The sequence below is a fragment of the Gymnoscopelus microlampas genome (assembly GCF_963454915.1).
Source record: "Gymnoscopelus microlampas genome assembly, chromosome: 3".
NCBI lineage: Eukaryota > Metazoa > Chordata > Actinopteri > Myctophiformes > Myctophidae > Gymnoscopelus > Gymnoscopelus microlampas.
In genome coordinates this window covers 24,347,049-24,366,066 of record NC_139940.1, presented here as the reverse complement: position 1 = coordinate 24,366,066, position 19,018 = coordinate 24,347,049, and the positions used below count along the sequence as shown (strand labels likewise).

The following is a 19,018-nucleotide window of genomic DNA, read 5'->3' as shown; positions in this document are numbered from 1 at the left end:
GACTAAATAATAACTACACTGGATCCATTGAACACAGTCTTACAGTTTTTGGACATACAAGGTTTCAGCCCAACAGTGACGATTAGACACTTCCTCGATGTCAACAGCCCCATATCAGTAGAGAGTGGATTTGACACCAATGAGTATGGCAGGAAGAGATGAGGCAGCTCTAACAGTGTATAAACACGCCGCTAATGATTAATCCAGCATCCAACAGTACAACAATGAACATTCCAACAAATCATTCAAACCAGGATATTACAGGGATGTGTCATCAACATACTTGTAACATGATGCGGAAATTTGAGAATTCTTGTGACATGACATGACATGGTCAAACTGTTATTGTTCATATCAGAATAACTGTAAATGCCCAAAACATTAGTCTTGGTGACATTGGTCAACAGTACTACTACTACTACTACTGCTCAGATCAACAGGACCTTGCACACAGTGAGTAAAACTGCAATACATACTATAAGAAATAGACAATTATGTCATCTTATGAAATGTCATCCCTTGTGTAATATTACAATTAAAGGTAGGGTAAGTGATATTTTTTTGTTAAACAAAAAGTTTTCTATTAAAAGGTTAAAGCACTATATTCTCCGTAGGGTGTATTTCAGTCACAGGGGTCTCCCTGTCTCTCCAGCTCTTTAATAAACAGAAAATACATTTTCAGATAGGTGACAACATTTCAGCCAATCAGGAGAGAGCACCCATTTATCAGCTTGGTATCCTGACCTGAAAATGCATTTTCTGTTTATTGAAGAGCTGGAGAGACATGGAGACTCCTGTTACTGAACAAACACTCTATAGCAATGAGTAGGCTACTATCAGAATATAGAGCTATTTAACACTTATTTTGACCAAAGAAACCTACCTTTAAGCTTGTCAAAGCATTTAGAGGTGGTGTATGGAAAATCTTGGGTTGATATACTGTTCACTTAAAATGAACCATCTTACAGCTAAAAGGATTTTAATCACAGTCAGATATATCTGTGTCCTTGCTGGCTGTCTTGTCCCTCTGTTAATGATATCACTCAGGTCCATGGCAATTACACACAGTGATTCCTAAACTGTTATTGGTCTCTCTAAGCATTGGTCTCACTATACTGTACACCGTTTCTCTTTGTTGCCTCTGTTCTCGCTATGTGCGTTTACGATGCAAGGCTATGTTTTTTGGTCATGGTTTCTGGAGAAGCTGTGTTTTTTTACAAGGGTCCCACGTGTCTGTGCACACATTATGATCCACAGAGCATTACGGTACATATAATTACAGCACTGTATGGTCATGTCCTTCTGAAACCTCAGCCTGGGCCTCCATTTTGGGTTTTCCACCATTTTGCACTCTTAAGTGGTTTAAAACACACAGCTTATTTAAAAGACCAATAGTGATGTTCAATTAAGGTGTGCATGTATGTATAATTATGTGCTCTTCTGTCAATGTGCAAGTTTGTGTATTTGTCATCGCGTGTTTGGTTTTGAGTGTTTGATTTTGTTTGTGCGGATCCCTGTACTTTCTTTGACCGATAAAGCCACAGTCATTCTGCCTGTGGTTATGGTCTGGACTGTGGAGGACCGAGAGGCAGTTTGCACTGTGGGCTTGTGCACGAGAGCGCACAAGTCTCCACTCAATTGGGGAGTTGCAACAGGGAGCGAAGAGGCAGAGAGAAGAGGCCTCACATTGGCCAGAAGCCCAACACAACAACCAAAAAAAAAGAAAAGAAAAGTGTGCTGCTGTTGTCAGACAAAAACCACATCTGCAAAGAGTAGCCCTACTTATTGTGTAAAGTTTTTTTCATTGGCACTTTTGTATTTTTGCATGTCAGCACTGAGCACATTGTGTTGGTCAGGAAATGACGGGTATTGTTGTCAGACATATGAAGAGACTTTGGTCAAAAGGACAAATGCATTAGATGTGTTTGCAAGGGTAGCATTACAAAATAACATCCAATCTGTGGGGGAAAATACTCCCTGAAATGTATTCAGAACTTAGAGAGAGAGAGAAACATACTTTTAAACTAAAAGGCTACAGTCAGGCATATATTCCACAGGTGACTTACTGTATCTGTACTACTTTGTAGAACTCATGCTGAAGTTTTCATTTGGTGCAAAACAACAGTGTCGCCATGGTGACGTTATCATCCTAGCCTCTGTTATTCACAGGCTCTGTTCTCTATCACTGTTGGGGAACATAAGCTCTCAACACACCAGTACCCTCAATACCCCATGACCACACTCATGAAGACAGACTCCAACACAAACCCACCACCATCGCCCCTGGTTGTACTCTAGCTTATGTAACAACTTGGACGCTAAACAACAAAAAGGCTTGCACACTGAACAATGAAAAATGAGGCTCTTTAGATGCAAAAATAGTCCTTTACTTACAAAAGTGCAAAAAGTGACATGGTGAAATAAAGTGACACAGAGAGTGGACGTTTCGGTCCTCAGACCATCATCAACACTGTTTTCAGCCCTAGTAAGCCTTGAGTTTAGAGCGCAAACTTCCCTACCTCTTCCACAACATGAGCACTAGCATCCCTATTCGAAGAACATTCGGCAAACATATTTGGAGTAAAGGTGAAAAAAGGAGCGGGATAGACCCCTGGGGGGACTCTGGTCAAAGAAGAATATACAGTAGGGTTTAGTCGAAGTGGATAACTGCTACTGTAGCTGCTCACTAGCGTTACAGGAATAGGTGTGACCATCATGCTTTGCAACCTCCCTGACCCAACGTTTTTTTCCCCTTCTCTTCATCCCTTTGATATTCAAGGGGAGAAGTGACCTCAGACCTGGTGGCCAGCAAAATTGTGGAGCTAGCAATTGTTGGTTCCCGCTGGAACCTAAACTTGGACAACTGTTTAGTGGGAGGGGGGGGTACATTTATCCTGTTTTTCTACACAGAGCAGAGTGTCCACAGCCACGAGTAGAGTATGCTCGTCAATAATATAGTTATGAGTTACTTATATAATAGGTTTCATGTATGTCCTTTGAATTAGCACATTGAAATTAATTATTGAGCTGATGGCAGCATACTGAAGATACATCAAACAATATAGACTACATAACAACAAGGGATCATATTACAGCATTGCACTCAGAGACCATGGATTTAAGCGACATTGAGCAGTTGTTTGTGTGTTTAATTTATTCAAAACTAATTTCAGGAGAGGCTGTTCATGGGCGGAGATAACTTGTACCAATTATTTCAATCATTGTGAAGCATGTGAATAGAGGCAACTATTTACTGAGAGTCCAAGTAACTGGTAGCTTAGCTCACTACACTGGTGATGAAGACAACGTTGCTGGTAAACTGGTAATCACATGCCGTGCTACTCTTTCATGGCTCTAGGTAAATATTCACTGCATACATCGCTATAACAAATTGATTATGGATAGATAATCGATCATTTAATAAAATAATCGATTAGTATTTGATCCCTAGAGCACTGAAGTACTGACGTCACTGCCGCTAGAGGGCGCTGTTACGCTGGTTCATAGCTTTATTTTTTGTGTTGAGATCCTCATGGGGGAATCTTAGATCGCCTCATATAAGAACTGTGTTCGAAAAATAAACACACCACCCCGCCGATTTTACTCATATGGATATGAAGCATCGACTGAAGGTGGAAATTTACCCTAAGAGTAACAATAAACGCTAGTAACAATGAACGCGGCTGCTGTAGGGGACGGTTATTTCCGACCCGGAAGTGTAGTTCTTAAGACTTTTTCACCAGAAACAGGCTGTATCAAATATGAATGAATATCATAAACGATGCAGAGCCACCCCCCTGACAGAATCGCCGGGGTGGTGTGTTTATGTTTGGAACACAGTTCTTATATGACGTGATCTAAGATTCCCCAATGGGGATTTCAACACAAAAAATAAAGCCACAAACCAGCGGAACAGCGCCCTCTTGCGGCAGTGACGTCAGACTTCGATGCTCAATTTTGGGCATAGCAGAAAAGTTTCAAAAAACGTAAGCAAGCCCACAACGCGTCAGATCATCTTGAGCTTGTAGATCATCATCTCACTATTATTGCACAACACTGTTGTGCAACGAGATTTAAAATAACGCTTAAATTGTGAATCGATTCGTTGATATATATACCGTAATTAATTAGATTTTTTTCCAAAAATGAATTTCTCGATTATTTGATTTGTTTGTTTTTACTGTGAGCTAGAGGATGGATTTGCTGTCATAATTCTAGGATGGAATTATGGAGTAGGCCAGAGCTCAACTCACGATAATATCTAGTCTACAAAAAGAGACAAAAGTAACAGTTTGCTATTTCCCAAAGTTCAAAGGTCAATAGGTCAAGATATCTCCTGTTTGCTTACATTAATCTTGGCAATAGGTCAACCAAAAGATGCTGCGAAATGCAGACCTCCAAGTACTCTCCCTGAAATCTCCCCCTCCTCTCGCCTCCTAGATCATCCTTTTTGTCACGCAACTCCCACGAGAACCGTCAGCGGCCCATGAGCCGTCAAGAGTTTTCCACCCAGAAACCTTTCCAGTGTGGGGTGTGGGGGGTTGAGCTGTGCAGTTCAGTGCCACCTTCTTACCGTATATGATGCCTTCCTGTAAACGCAATGAAATGTGTTGGGATTTAGGAGTTTTGTTTCGCTGGATAAACCAGAGCAATGGGACAAATTATTCTGTGTTTTGGGAGTTTATTGTGTGTCTTCAAGCGTCATGAGCTTAACATGTTGGGTGTGGCATGGAATAGTCCCCCCCCCCCCTCGTTTTTTCTACATTGTGTTGTTAACCCATTAAGTCCTGAGGCTGATTCTACAAATGTCTTCTAAATCCAAACAGCTTTCTGAAAAAAACGTATGTTGCTTTATCAGTGGTTCTCAAACTTTCTCATGTCAAAGATTTTGTTCCAGGGACCCCCAGAAGCAAAGATTTGAAAGAATGTTCACTTTAAAAACTATATACATTCAAAGATTTGTCACAAATGTTCACGATTTAAAAAAAAATTAGCAGATCCACATGCTCATAGCGTGGCACAAAGTGACACGCTATGAGCTTGTATATCTGCTATTTTTTAATGGCTAAAGTATAAAATAATGGTTAAAGTGGTTACACAGATGATTTCCCGCTCTTAATGGGTTAAGGGTCCGTACTGCCCCTCCAGTCCACCCACCCAACATGTGGCGCATGGCAGTGCCAGCCTAGCTAGCTGCGGTCGTATCCGAACCTACCCTGTGCGCCAAGACAAGAACCCAGATGCAAAGGATTATGGGTTTTATACTCAGTTTACAGTAACTCTGTTTTAATAGATTTGGGGGTGGGGTGGGGAGAGGGACGGGAGTGGGGTAGGGGAGGGGGGAGGGCACATGGCTCAGGAGTGGGGCCCGTGGCTGTGGTTGTGTGTCACACGGAGTGCTCTAATTCGTTCCTGCTGTCAGTTTCTGTCAGGTTCAGTCTCAAATAAGTTTTATAGGTTTGTTGTTCGAAAGGTTGAATTGTAAATTGATGACACAAGCCTATAGGCCTAATGAGGATCATGATTTTCCTATAGAGGCTACAATACAGCCTTTTGATACCATTGATGGTTGATCATTTAAATTAATTCTAAAGGGTGACAGTGGCCTAGATGTTGCACCAGCGTCGTTGTCTTCATCACATAACTTTAGGAACATCAAGATTTATCATCCGGAGCTTCACACAGCGTCTGTTATCGGAAGCATTGCCAGTCTACGTTGCCAAACGAATTACCCCACCTCAAAGTGTAGTAGTACAGTACATAGATATTAAGTTACTTTATTTTACCCTTGCATCAAGTGGCCATAACATTAAAACATGCAGGTGACTGGGTGTTGAGGTGAGGGTTGATTGCTTTTTGCATAACGTGAAATAATAATTGACATGACGCGATAGATGACTCAGCACAGTTTTATGGCCAAAACTCAGCCCTCGTGTTATAAGTCTAGACCGCTCTACACCAAATGCAAATATGCACTTGTAGATTTTGTTTATGTAAAGATTAAAGCTGTGTACATTTTTATGCATCCTATTGTTGTAATACGGTAATTGTCTGTGGAAATCCAAGAAGAAATAGGAATTGTAGATGTTTTCTGTATTCTGTATTCTACATCTATGCTGTAGATCTATTTAATCTATTTTATGGGACACCGGTCTCATATGCAGTCATATTATGTCTCCTCTCTATTTTTGTCACTATATTTCTCAGACACAGAGGCTCAGTCTTTTTCTCCGTTTTTCTTCTCCGAGGCTCACACACACACGCACGCACGCACGCACGCACGCACGCACGCACGCACGCACACACACACACACACGCACACACACACACGTCACACACACACCCCTCCCTTCTTGCTGTGCACACTGCACAGGCAATATGTTATTCCTTCTATTTTATTTTCCTTTCCTCTTCGACTTTCTCTTCCAAAGGGTGACTAATATTTTCTACTTCAAATTAGTATTTCAACTAAAGAGTATAGGGTAGAGGGAGAAATAGACCGTTAGAGTGAAAGAGAGAAACACAGCAAATAAAAGAGTGAGAAAATAGCGCATGTGAAAGGGGGGAGGGGGGGGGGGGGGTTAGAATTAGTGGATGCAGGGGAAGAACAGTTAGATTACTGCCATGTGTGTATAATTTCACCAGCATGAAGAAAAAACACTCCTCTCTTATTGTACTCAAAGAGTCTCTTATTCACTTTCCCTAATCAGGAAGATTATGGAATGCCAAGATGAGTACGAAAATCTAATGTCGTCTGGAGGCGTGTCCATATACAGTATACTGTACAACACAGCTCTGAGGCTCATCGTCAGGGAATTTTTCAGTCATCTTTAAGCAGTCCTCATGAAGAGCGTAGATTAGAAATACATTTCAAGTTATTTTAGTGTCATGTGACATTCAAGAACATTTTAAATTGTTTCTTTAAGTTTGATGCCATTTTGGCCAGGTCTCCCTTGTATAAGAGACTTGTATCTCGATGGGACTTCTTGAATAAGTTAAGGTTAAATAAATCAAACATGTAAATATTGATCAAAGATGCTGCTCCAAGGTCTTCATCCATGATTCGCATCATCCTTCTGTTGCTTTCATGTCAAAGATGGAAGTGCTTATCAATAATAAAAGAATACGCCCGCACACTGCCAAACTGGTACGGTACAGGAGCAAATGTATTGAGAGAGGAGCAACGTTTCGGTCACAAAGATGGAAGTGCTATCACAGCATGCTAGCAGTGACTGCCTATAGTCTAAATAGGAAAGAAATGCTCATGTGTCAGGATTCAGGAACAGTCAGCTCTCGATCATGGAATCAAATCAAAATAATTTTTCAGTTGTCAGCACTTATGTATTCAGCAGAAGCCATGATTGAAATTGAATATGGTAATAACATGGGTAAGAGTGTCTAGTGAGACTAATACAAAACCAAATGTATCTGTTTTCTTTCGGGATATGTTTTCATTGAAGAGCCCTGTGCGGTCATGGAAAGAGAGTTACAGTTTTCTTCAGTTGGTACACATCGCTGTACGCGTGGGCTCGCACGTTTAGGTCTTGATATTATAGGCCGAGGAGAGAGCAATGAATTAGCAAAAAGCCCTCAGATACTATAAATAGGCCCTCTGTACTCGTGTCAACTTATGGGACTCATTTTGTGTATGGAACATGTTCAAAAACATGAAGACAAATGATCAGTCCATGAACTAATTAGAGAAAATGAAAGAGAGGGAGGGAAGGAGGAAGAAGAGAGGAAGAGAGAGATTGTGTGTTTGAGTCTGTGTGTATTCCTATGCTCTATTTGTTTTATAATCCCACATGAAAGTTTCACTGAGCTGGATAAGAGCATCTGCTTTTCTCATTTTAAATAACCCCAAAGAGTGTTGAAGCAAACCTAACCTAGGCTAGTAACATTATAGCTGGTGTAATGTATCACCTTGTGTTACCAGTGGATAAGAGAGGTTAGCTGTTAAAAAATGATATCCAAACGAATATCTAACGAGAGCCTTAAGCCAGATAGCTCAAGATTATTGATAGTTTGATACTTAATGATACTTTCTGCCACATAGCCAAAGGTTGTCTGAGACAGAAAGATCAGGAAGTCAGTCTGGAAAATGGATGTCTTAAAATGAACTATTATGGGTAATAATGATAACTTAGGGCTGAATTTAATGAGGCTGTGGAGTGCTATCTGAATCAGGGACAGGAATCAATGATCAGCGCGGGGGGGGGGGGGGGGGGGGGCGGGGGGGGGGGGGGTCGTGGGGGTGGAGCTGCATAATAATGACAATCAATTTATCAGTTTTAGAGCACCTGCATTTGTATGATACAAAGTGTTTCATGAACACATTGATGCTATGGTTGTACTTAATGAAAACCTCCTTTATACATAATGAACTTACCAGTGAGCACAAAGTCAATGAAAGTACAAAGTGCACAATTGTAATGGAGTAGGTGATGATAGTACCTCCTGGAGTGCCAGACGTCTACCTACTCACCGTCCAACCTGAAGGTAGTCTAAATAATATAATGTGAACTGCAGCTGAGCTTGACATCAAAACAACTCTCCTCCATGTCTGCACTCGTTAAGCAGGCCTTCCCCGCTCTGTTTCTCAGCACTTAAGCATTCCCATGCGGTTTGATGGCTTTCTCTAATGAAGCACAATTAAAATGAAAAAAGAAAGAAAGAAAAAAAGAAAGAATAGGTAATGAAAAATATTTACCCCCAAGTCCAATGAAGTTGCTGGTAAAGTCGATTGCTCGTCTTAATAAAAACCATACGCCTGTTCTTATAAAATTCTGTTTTTGTGGTAAGGCTTTCTTAGGCGTTAGCATTCGTGCCAAAAAGTGAATTAGCCCTTGACAGTGAATAGGAGAGTATAGTGAGAGGGAGTGTATATCTAAAGCAGCAGATCAGTGAGTGGACAGAGATTTATGTCACAGTTCTCACTGTGCCAAGACTCTGGGCAGCACTGGTCAAATAGGGGTGAAACTGAAGTGTAGCCAGTTTGCACTCACTCGTTTATTGGTGTTTCTATTCAGTGTGCCTAAAGGATATTGAGTGCAAGGGGAAATTTGTTATTATTCACTTAATGCAACTATATTTCACTGTAGTGCCATTCTAAATTATGTTAACTTCAACTTCAAGTTTATTGTCACATCACAAGTTTGATGTGTAAAAGGGTGGGTGAAATTATTTTCCTTAGCCTTATGGAGTAACAAAATACAGTCATAAGAACAAAGAAATTAAAAAAAAGGAAAAGGAGTAAGTTAATCGGACAACAATGTAAAATATAAAATATACATAAAGTGTGTGATAAAAAAATCTTCATTATCTCATATCTCAAATATCATATCATTTCTCATGAGTGACTTTTTCTCGTAAGCGTTTTCTCTCCATATTTGACCCACAATATTCTCTGATATTCAGTGGCAGTGCCCTAACATAACTGAATTCTCGCAGGGCCTTTGGTGGATGACTTGAGAAGCTGTGCAGCAACTCTGTCAGAGGGGACTTGTTGGGAAAACAGAGGGGACAGGCCTGACCAATCCTATGTTGACATGATGTGCCCTTCTCTATAAACGGCCCTATTCCCACGATAGGACCAATGGCCTTTTCGAAAGGCTCATACCACTGGGCTGCTGAACTTGTGGCCATTTCCACAGAAATTTTGAGGGGGAAAAGGGTCTCTCTTTGGGGAATTGCCTCCCTGTTGCTCCCTGAGAGCCCAAAAAGGGTCCCCATCACGAGGCGCTCTCTTGGGCCTGACACACTGATAACATCCAGATGGTGTTGGAGTGTGGAAGGGGAAGATGGAGGAGTGTGGAGGCTTCACTCCTTCTCTGATTGATGGTGGCTAGGATGAAGTTGGGAGTCACATTTATTCATTCTGATCCTTCTCTTTCCCCTTTCTCTACTTCTCTCTCTCGCGTGCACACACACACACACACACACACACACACACACACACACACACACACACACACACACACACACACACACACACACACACTCTCACTCTCTCTCTCTCTAGTACCTATCTCTCTCTGCCCCTCCCCCCCTCTCTCTCTCTCTCTCTCTCTCTCTCCCTCCCTCTGCTCGTGTCTATCTTCCCTATTGTTTGCCAGTCTTCTACAGTATGTACCATATTAAGACAACTTGCAGATGCAGACAGGGTTAACACTTAAGGTTTGGCTCATTGCCTCGTCTCTGCTTAGTGTTTAATGAACTCTTTTACGGGGGATAAAATACTTGCCACAATTTATAGGAGCTAAGAATATCATTACAACCAGCAGAGAGAGAAGTTCACAATAAATCTTTCCATTCATTAGATTATGAAATGTTACACAACCTCAATCAAAGATACTGTACGGCTAGAAAATATGATGTGCTGCACAGAAAATGTCAACAATTCTAGTGTAGTTTGAGGGTAGAAGCATGTGGTGAGAGTTAATACATGTTTAGACAATTGTTCTGCAGTTGTGCAATGTTTCTATGCTGCACTATACGACAGCACAGTACATGTAGCTTACTAAACTATTATACAGGTATTTGGGTCAATATCGAGACTGTGTGTGGGATAAAAATGCGCCCCTCCAAAATGTTTTCACAATGTAAAGGTTTGTCTCTTAACTCTTCAGTTTAGTAATATCTTAAGCAACATAAGCAAAGTCACTCTGAGAAGAATAAAGTATTGCATTGTATAAACATTGTAAGAATCTGAAGAAAGAGAGCCTAAGATCTAAGAACCTACTTTTTGGTTTGTTTGTTTATCTGTCTGTGACTCTGTGTACAACTAATGTGCTCGAGGAATCTTTTTGCTCTAGTGTTCATCTTAAGATGTTGACCCTTGGCTCTCGTGCCAAAGAAAAATTGTGCACTTGTTTGTTTCACTATTTATACTATTTATTGTTCTTCTATGTCCTCAGCACCATGCTTTATCTGCGGAGCTTTGCCGTCCTGCTGGTTCTTAGCTTCCTGATTGGACAATCCTGGTCTCTGAACCCGAGAGACCCTAATGTGTGCAGTCTATGGGAGAGGTCAGTTCTATTCAACAAAATAACAAATACTGAATTGTACGGTATACTTGCTGCTACAATCTCACAGCTTAGAGCTTGATTAGAGCTTACAGTATAAGTAGTATAGCGTATAGAGCTTCTGCCTGTAGAGTTTCACATTAAGTGAGTAAGAAGCAATCTTTATACTGTATATACTGTACAGCACCTCTCTGATGAGAATGAGTGAGCAGGTAGTTCATTTACATTATATTTAAGACTAAGAAGAATAATTAACAGGTGGACTGATATACATTATCAGTCCACCTGTTAAGTATAGGCTAATCATATTATATTTTACACATCACAAGATAATGAAAATATAACCAATAGTTCTAATAAAGAAGGAGCTCAAAGCACTATAGAATACAGTTTTATGTTTGGGTCATTCTTCAGTGTGTTTTTCCAAGGCAACATCATTTGCAGATTGATATCAACAAATTGAAAGACATCAACATTTCCAGTCAAACGATGATTCATACATTTTCTGTTGACCGTGTGCAACTTTTTCTGCTTTTCAGCTACACCACCTCAGTGAAGGAGTCATACTCACATCCATATGACCATGTGACAGAGGAGCCTTGCTCTGATCCCCGCACATCATACAGATGCACCCGCCACAGGTATCTATATTGTATATGTGTATGACGTAGCTTCATGCTTTATTGATGACTCTCTTCTTGTTCCTGCCGTGAGTGGATCAGAGGAGCACAGCAAATGTTGCATTTGATCAGTGGTGGAAAAAGTACTCACATTTTTTACTTTTTTTAAGTAAAAGTATCAATACTAAAAAGTATTGGTATACAAAAGTAGAAAGTACTCATCATGCAGAATGTCCCGTTTCACAAGTTTTCAAAATGTATGATTATCTTTTGAAAACAGCAGATCTACAAGCTCACAATAGGACTGTGAGCTTGTAGATCGGCTATTTTCAAACGGCCGAAATGTATATAGGGCTGATTGGCTGATGTGATTAATGTTTTGTAATAATAATCCAAATCTACAAAGTTACTAGTAACTTAGGTTTTCAAATAATTGTAAAAGTACATTATTGTCTCCGCCAGGCCGAAAGGCATGGCGAGAGTTTTTTTTTCCCCCTGTCCGTCCGTCCGTGTGTCCGTGTGTCCGTGCGTCCGTGTGTCCGTGTGTCCGTGTGTCCGTGTGTCCGTGTATCCGTCCGTCTGTGACCAGCTAATCTCCGGCACCGTTGGCTTGATCGCAGCGAAACTGTGCACACACGCCTGGATGCCAATTCAGAACCTCTGCCCCAATTTTTTCTCATGGGCCCTTTATACTGTAGCACCACCAGGAGGCCGATTTGGGCAAAACATATTTTTTGACAGTACTCCTACAGATTTTGTCCAAAAATCACGCAAATCGGTACACAGTATCTCTATAGTCATTAAACGAAACGGGTCTTTCCGATCTTTCATATTCCATCCTGATTGGCTAAAAATGTCTTCCAAAGTTTACAGGAGTGCTTTGCTTTGAACAAAATGCCTCAAATCATGAACACAGCATGCAATTTCCGTGACATTTTGCACGCACATTCCCATTAGGCAGAGGAAGAAATACCATTTGAAAATGTTCCAATCAGCCTCATGGTGGCGCTATAACAGGCCGATTCGTGTTTTTATCTATAACTGCACCGATCTGTGTCAAACTTTGTATGCACACTCCCTAGAGGTCAAGGAAAAACCTTTGCCCTGCATTTTTCACATCTGCCTTTTATAGCGCCACCAAGAGGCCGACTTATGTAAAACACATTATTTTATACTACTCCTTCCAATTTTATCCAAATTTCACGCAAATCGGTACACATGATCTCTATAGTCATGTGATCAAGACGGGTGTGTTTGATGTTTCATATTCCATCCTGATTGGCTAAGATTGACATCTAAAGTTTTCATTATTGGCTTGTTTTGAACAAAAACAAGCCAATCATGAACGCACCGTCCGATTGCGATCAAACCTTGCACGCACATTCACACTATGTTGAGGAACAAATGCCATCCTTTTAACATTGGCCTGTTATAGCGCCACCAGCAGGTCTAATTTAGCAAAACAAATGTTTTTAACAAAATGCCTCAAATCATGAATGCAGTCAGTGTCCGATTGTCGTGCAAGGCCTAAAAAGAAATGGCACCCTTTTCACATTGGCCTTATAGCGCCACCAGAGGCCACAATAGCCTAACTGACCTGGCGGAGACCTGTGCTCCGAGGAGCACTTTTTCTAGTTTGCCTCTGAGATGTAGTGGAGTAGAAGTAAAAGTACTGAAAATTGGAAATACTCCAGTAAAGTAAAAAATACCTCAAAATTGTACTTAAGTACAGTACTTGAGAAAATGTACTTAGTTACTTTACACCACTGCATCTGATTGTTTTTAGAATCACCTACAAGACAGCCTACAGACAGGCAGTGAAGATGGACTATCGCAGGAGGTATCAGTGCTGCCCAGGCTACTACGAGAGCAGGGACAGATGTGTCCGTGAGTAGTCTTATTTATTGTGGAATCATGTGAACTCACTCCTCAGTGATCCTGCTGTCCTAAATAGGGATGGGACGATAATCGTTATTATCGTTTTTCGTGATAAAGAACGCGCAGAGATTTTAATTTAACGTGAAATTGTCCTCCGTCATGCACTGGGATCAATTCACCTTTGCCGAGCTGCATATCCGGTATCACTTAAACCCTCTATAATTGGTAAAACGGATCTGTAAAGAACATACTTGTTACAGTTTTTCACTCTTTACCAAATCTCTTTCACTCTCTATCAAATCTTAGAAGTGCTTTCACTCTCTACCAAATCAACCCGTCGCGTTGCGGCGCATTGTGAGCTTGTAGATTGGCTATTTTTGGCAAACGTTCCCCCCAGAATATGGATGCTGGGGTTCAAGTGGTTAACAAAAGTGGAATTTTAAGAGTTTTAAGCATATTTTGATAATCGTAATAATATTGTAAATCGCAAATCACAATAATCGTTGTACAGCATTTTCAGTAAAAGTCAGTAAGAAAAGCAAAGCAGTCCGGTGTGAATTACAAAACAGGATTAGGGCTATAAATAAAACATTGTTTTAGAAAGTGACTCCAACCGTTTCTGAATTAGCGTCATCAGTAGTGGAGCAGCTCTTTATTGCTGGCGAGTGCAGGACTGGTGAGGTTGAAACTGGTTGGAAGCCCACCCTGAGAGGAAGCGCCTTTTACTGGCATGAAACCCCAGCTAACATCAGAGCCGTGACTTGAATCACATGGTTGAGTCCAGCTGTTCATCTGGCATCACTCTATTGCAGTGGTTTTCAATCTTTTTCATATCAAGATCCATTATTTATTCTGCATATGAGCCATGGATCCACCATTTTATGAGATTTAGACTCAAAACGTAGAATATTTTGTTATCGTTGGATACGATTTTGTCCACAATTCCATGCTGTATTGATGTGGTACTGTACCATAGGAGAGATGACAGGCAAACTTTGATCAAAAATAACAATTCTTTAATTAAGTCATGCAGATGTTTAACAATAATTTAACTCTTGAGAGCGTAAAATGCAAAAATTCATTTGACGCTCTCAAGAGTTAAAGATCTATAAGGGTCCATTTGGTTACCAACTCCCATAATGTTTTAGCTGGGACCACTGGTTGAGAACCACTGCTCTATATTGTGATGTTTGGAATAGATTCTGGAAGCGAGTATAATGGAATATAACTGTTTTAGAGAAGCAAGCTTATACCTGTGAGCTTGTAGATTGGCTATTTTCGGCGAAGAGATTTGGTGTAGAGGGAAAAAAAGAGGGGGCCTAGTATAGACCCCTGGGGGACTCTTGTCAATGAAGTATAATAGGGTTTAAAGTGGTGACCTGTACTTTTATTAATCACATATAGTGCACAGACGTCTTACTATAAATGACACCTGTGAAAGAATTGAATATAGAATGATTAATATCTTCTGGAATAAGGTTATACACCCTGATATGTGTGGTTATTGATAAATAATCCAAACCTTACTACTGTTTTGTGGCTTTGGGCATTTTTCTTAACCTCCGTGTTATTGTACATTACTTTTTGATGACCGCACCCTCTTGTTGAGCACTATGACTGGCCTTTTGAATATGTACCACTTATTGAGTCATCTTGACCATCCCAGTGTGTCAGAACGGGTGTAAAAATGTGTTTTTCATCATCAGCTCGCTGCACCAAGGAGTGTGTCCACGGACGATGTGTCGCCCCAGATCGCTGCCAGTGTGAGGGAGGCTGGCGAGGAGACGACTGCTCCAGTGGTGCGTATAGCAATCCACTCTCTGCTCTCTCTCTCTCTCTGTCTGTCTCTCTGTCTGTCTCTCTCTCTCTCTCTCTCTCTCTCTCTCTCTCTCTCTCTCTCTCTCTCTCTCTCCTTCTTTCTCTCTCCTCTCGCAAATACACCAACAAATTTAACGATAATAATCCTCCATGTAAATTTTACTCTGAGAGTGTACAAATGGATAAATTAACTGTGTACGAGTGCACACACACACACACACACACGCACACACGCACGCACGCACGCACGCACGCACGCACGCACGCACGCACGCACGCGCACACACGCACGCACGCACGCACGCACGCACGCGCACGCACGCGCACGCACGCACACACACACACACACACGCACACTTGCATGCACAACTAAATGGCCACTAGTCAAATGGCTGATTGTCACACACGGCTCCATCACACAGGACACCCGTCCAATGGAAACAGAGAGGGAGCATTAGAGAACACACTGAACAACACATTGTGTCATTGCTGTCAACCTCCTTCCAGAAACAAGTTTAATAGTCCAGGAGGACAACGTGTCCTACCTCCTCCTCCTCCCCTCACTGTCAGTTGCCATTTTTCATCTTATGATTATTCACAATAATAATGATACTAATATCTCTACTTCAAATTCTGTTCCAACATCCATTATTCTACGTTGGCTGAAAAACACTGCTTTAAGTCAAGTCAGTATCTCTAGTCTAAAGGAATCCAGAGTGTAGTTTTGTAAACAGTAGACTGAATTTGATAACTATTTGCTGACTATTAGCTTCATTAAGATCGGTTAAGTCCTCCTCAGCTATGTAGTGAAACCATAATATCATCATTTAGATACAAGTTTATTTTATTGCCATATAAGCATCCTTCCACAAATAACCTTCAATGCAACACTGAATATAAGAACAACTTGCACACAACAAAACCAATTATTCCGGTGCCATTCAACACAAGACATGCATTAGACTTCATTCTTCTGTACATGTCATAATTGTACTACTTTTGGTTAACTGTTTGTAAAAACAAAAGTCAGCAGAAAAAAAGACTGCTGCTATAACTCCTGGCAACAATCTGAAGTGTGAGTTGTTAGGGTTTTCTTTTTTTTTACCATGAAATTACTTTAACCCGTTAAAACCGGGATAGCATCTGCAGCATTTTAGATTTTTGCTTTGGCTATTCAAAAATAGCAGATGTACAAGCTCACAGCGCGGCACGAAGTGACGCGCTGTGAGCTTGTACATCTGCTGTTTTTGAATAGCCAAGTTTTTTGAAAAATCTTGAAAGTGTGAGAAGAGAAGCTTGTACATCTGCTATTTTTGAATAGCCACATTTTTTGAAAAATCTTGAAAGTGTGAAAACCACTGATTTAGAGGGAATTTGTAGAATCAGCCTCGGGTCTTAATGGGTTAAATACAATAAACCCAAACAATGTGCACCATCAAAGTCAAATGAGATCTTTTGGGAATCGTGTTGCTTCATCAAAATGAAGTTTTCCACTACTTTTGTCTAACGTTGTAAACATCAGCCTGTTGCATGGTACTCAGCAGGGTCAATAGTACAGTGCGTGCGCCTCCCTCCATTTCCCCCTCTCCTCTCAGAGAGAGAGAGAGAGAGAGAGAGAGGGGTTTAGTTTGTACGGGCAGCAGTTGAATCAGATGACAGGAAGGGGAAATGGAAAATGTTACCCTATTCTCTCTGCTTGTCCCATCTACCCTGCACTTTCTCTCGTCATTCCCCTTCTCCCTTCTTTCTTTCTCTCTCTCTCTTACTTACTTCTTTGCTATGCCTCTCCTTCTCTCCTGCACTCTAATTTCTCCCCCCTCTCTCCTCTATTATTTCTTCCCTCTCCTTTCCCAACCCTCTATCTATTTCTCTCTCTCCCTGTTGCTCCCTTTCCCATACTCTCTCAATCTCTCTCCTCCTACCCCCAAATTAAACCCCTCTGTGGTCTCTCTCCTCTCTTTTTCCTTCCCCCTCTCCCTACTCTCACTCTCTCTCTCTCTCACTCTCTTTCTCTGGACAGAACTTAAGCCTTGGCCCCAATGAGTAGAGCCATAATAGAGCCTTACTGGCAGAATGTGAGCTGACACTTCCTGGATGCCTGTGTGTTGAGCTATCTGGCTGAGGGAAAGAGAAGAGGGCCTGAGGTTTTCATGGTGAATGCTCTTTAGTACTGTGTGGACACAAAAGAAACACAGAAGGTGGTGCAAAGAAGACAGTGAAGAGTGCATAGTGTTGGCACTGTACACAAAAGCGTAGAAGAGAGGAGAGTTGCATGTAGAGATAAAGTAGGAAACCCATGACAGATGTTTTAGAAATGACGCGAAGGACCGAGAACAAAAAAGATGGTGGCGGCGGTAATGGTGATTATCTAAATAAGATAAGGAATGTGCATGTTAGGGTGCCAGACAAAGTGAGGGTAAAGTGTTGGCTAGCTTTTTGGCCATATGCCCCGTTTTGAAATCGATTTTTAATAGGAGCGCTAGATCAAGACAAAAACACAGGCCAGTGTTTCAACCAATCCGCGTTAGATCCCCGGGAGATTATGTGGAGCTTGCCTTGGACACAGGCGAGAGCTACACCACCACTTGGAAAATACACTGGGGAAAGAGAGGAATTTTCCCACCATATCATTGTGCATTCCGCATAAAGCACAGTGAAGAGCTGCCAGTACTAATGTGCACATCAATCAGTGATTTTACATGCATGAAATATTCCGAATAATAGTTCATATCCCTGTGAAGGCCGCATTAGGGATGAGATGTTTACATGCATCTTCATGTCCTAATGGCAAATATTGCTGTGTACATAAATAAACATTACATTCTGAATACCATGGAACAGACCTTCCACTGACTCCAAACCGAACTTGCGCATTAGTGTAGCACCGGTTGTCAGAGTTAGTGCCGATTATCAGAGTACTTGGATGCCAGTCTCTGTCAGTCATCTACAGTATGATGCACCAACTTGGGAGAGATCGTCAATCTCCATATAGGGCAAGTGTTTCAACCAAGCCAGTACCACGACGCAAAAACAATGTGCACTTTACATGATAAAACATTGTATCAGAGAAAACAATGTACTTTGGTGCTCACATGAAAATAACATACAAATGGCCTGTTTCTGAGCGAACAGGTCTGGGAAATCTCGTTTCACCAGAAAGCTTGTGCCCTGCCAGCTGGGCTTAGTACAGTTTCTCAAATAAATCACTTGTCCAATCTAGTACTATTCACACGTTCACCGATCCATGATGCCTGGCTCTGTCAGCCCTTAGCCCCCATGTTGATGACCCTATAGACTTGTTCAGTTGACCAACGTTGCCATCCTAGAGAATGCCAGTGTAAATATTATCGTCACTCCAGCTGAGTTTCTTATAACTCAGTGTGACACACAGTCTACCAGAAACCCTCTTGCATGCCCACACAGAACAAGTGAACCTGTGATTCGTTTAAACAAAAGAGGGAACAGTCCTGCTCTGAGTTGGAGCAATAAACATTGCATTCTGTGGGACTGCTTCTGCTCCAAGCCAAATTTGGCTGTACTTTATCCCTCCATGTAACGGTCAAGGAAGTCCTTGTACTTTTCAAAGCTGTGACAGGGCGTGCATGTGGCAGAGAGGGGATAGGTGGGTGGAAGATAGGTGGGCAAGGCTGTGGCTGAAGACTCTTTGCTGAGAATTTG

The 19,018-nt window shown here is 41.4% G+C and overlaps 1 protein-coding gene across 3 annotated transcripts in view; it reads left to right on the top strand.

The window, feature by feature from the left end:
- The window catches only part of pear1 (platelet endothelial aggregation receptor 1), a 52,545-nt gene that overhangs the window by 14,169 nt on the left and 19,358 nt on the right, over nt 1–19,018 (top strand). For all 3 annotated transcript variants that reach the window (XR_014600525.1, XM_084053443.1, XM_084053442.1), the window contains exons 2-5: nt 10,917–11,027; nt 11,564–11,665; nt 13,431–13,531; nt 15,229–15,321. Coding sequence is in view for 2 of the 3 variants with exons in the window: in XM_084053443.1 (XP_083909569.1) it covers nt 10,917–11,027; nt 11,564–11,665; nt 13,431–13,531; nt 15,229–15,321 (407 nt within the window). In the remaining variant the exon portion in view is untranslated. The remainder of the gene's footprint in view (nt 1–10,916; nt 11,028–11,563; nt 11,666–13,430; nt 13,532–15,228; nt 15,322–19,018) is intronic.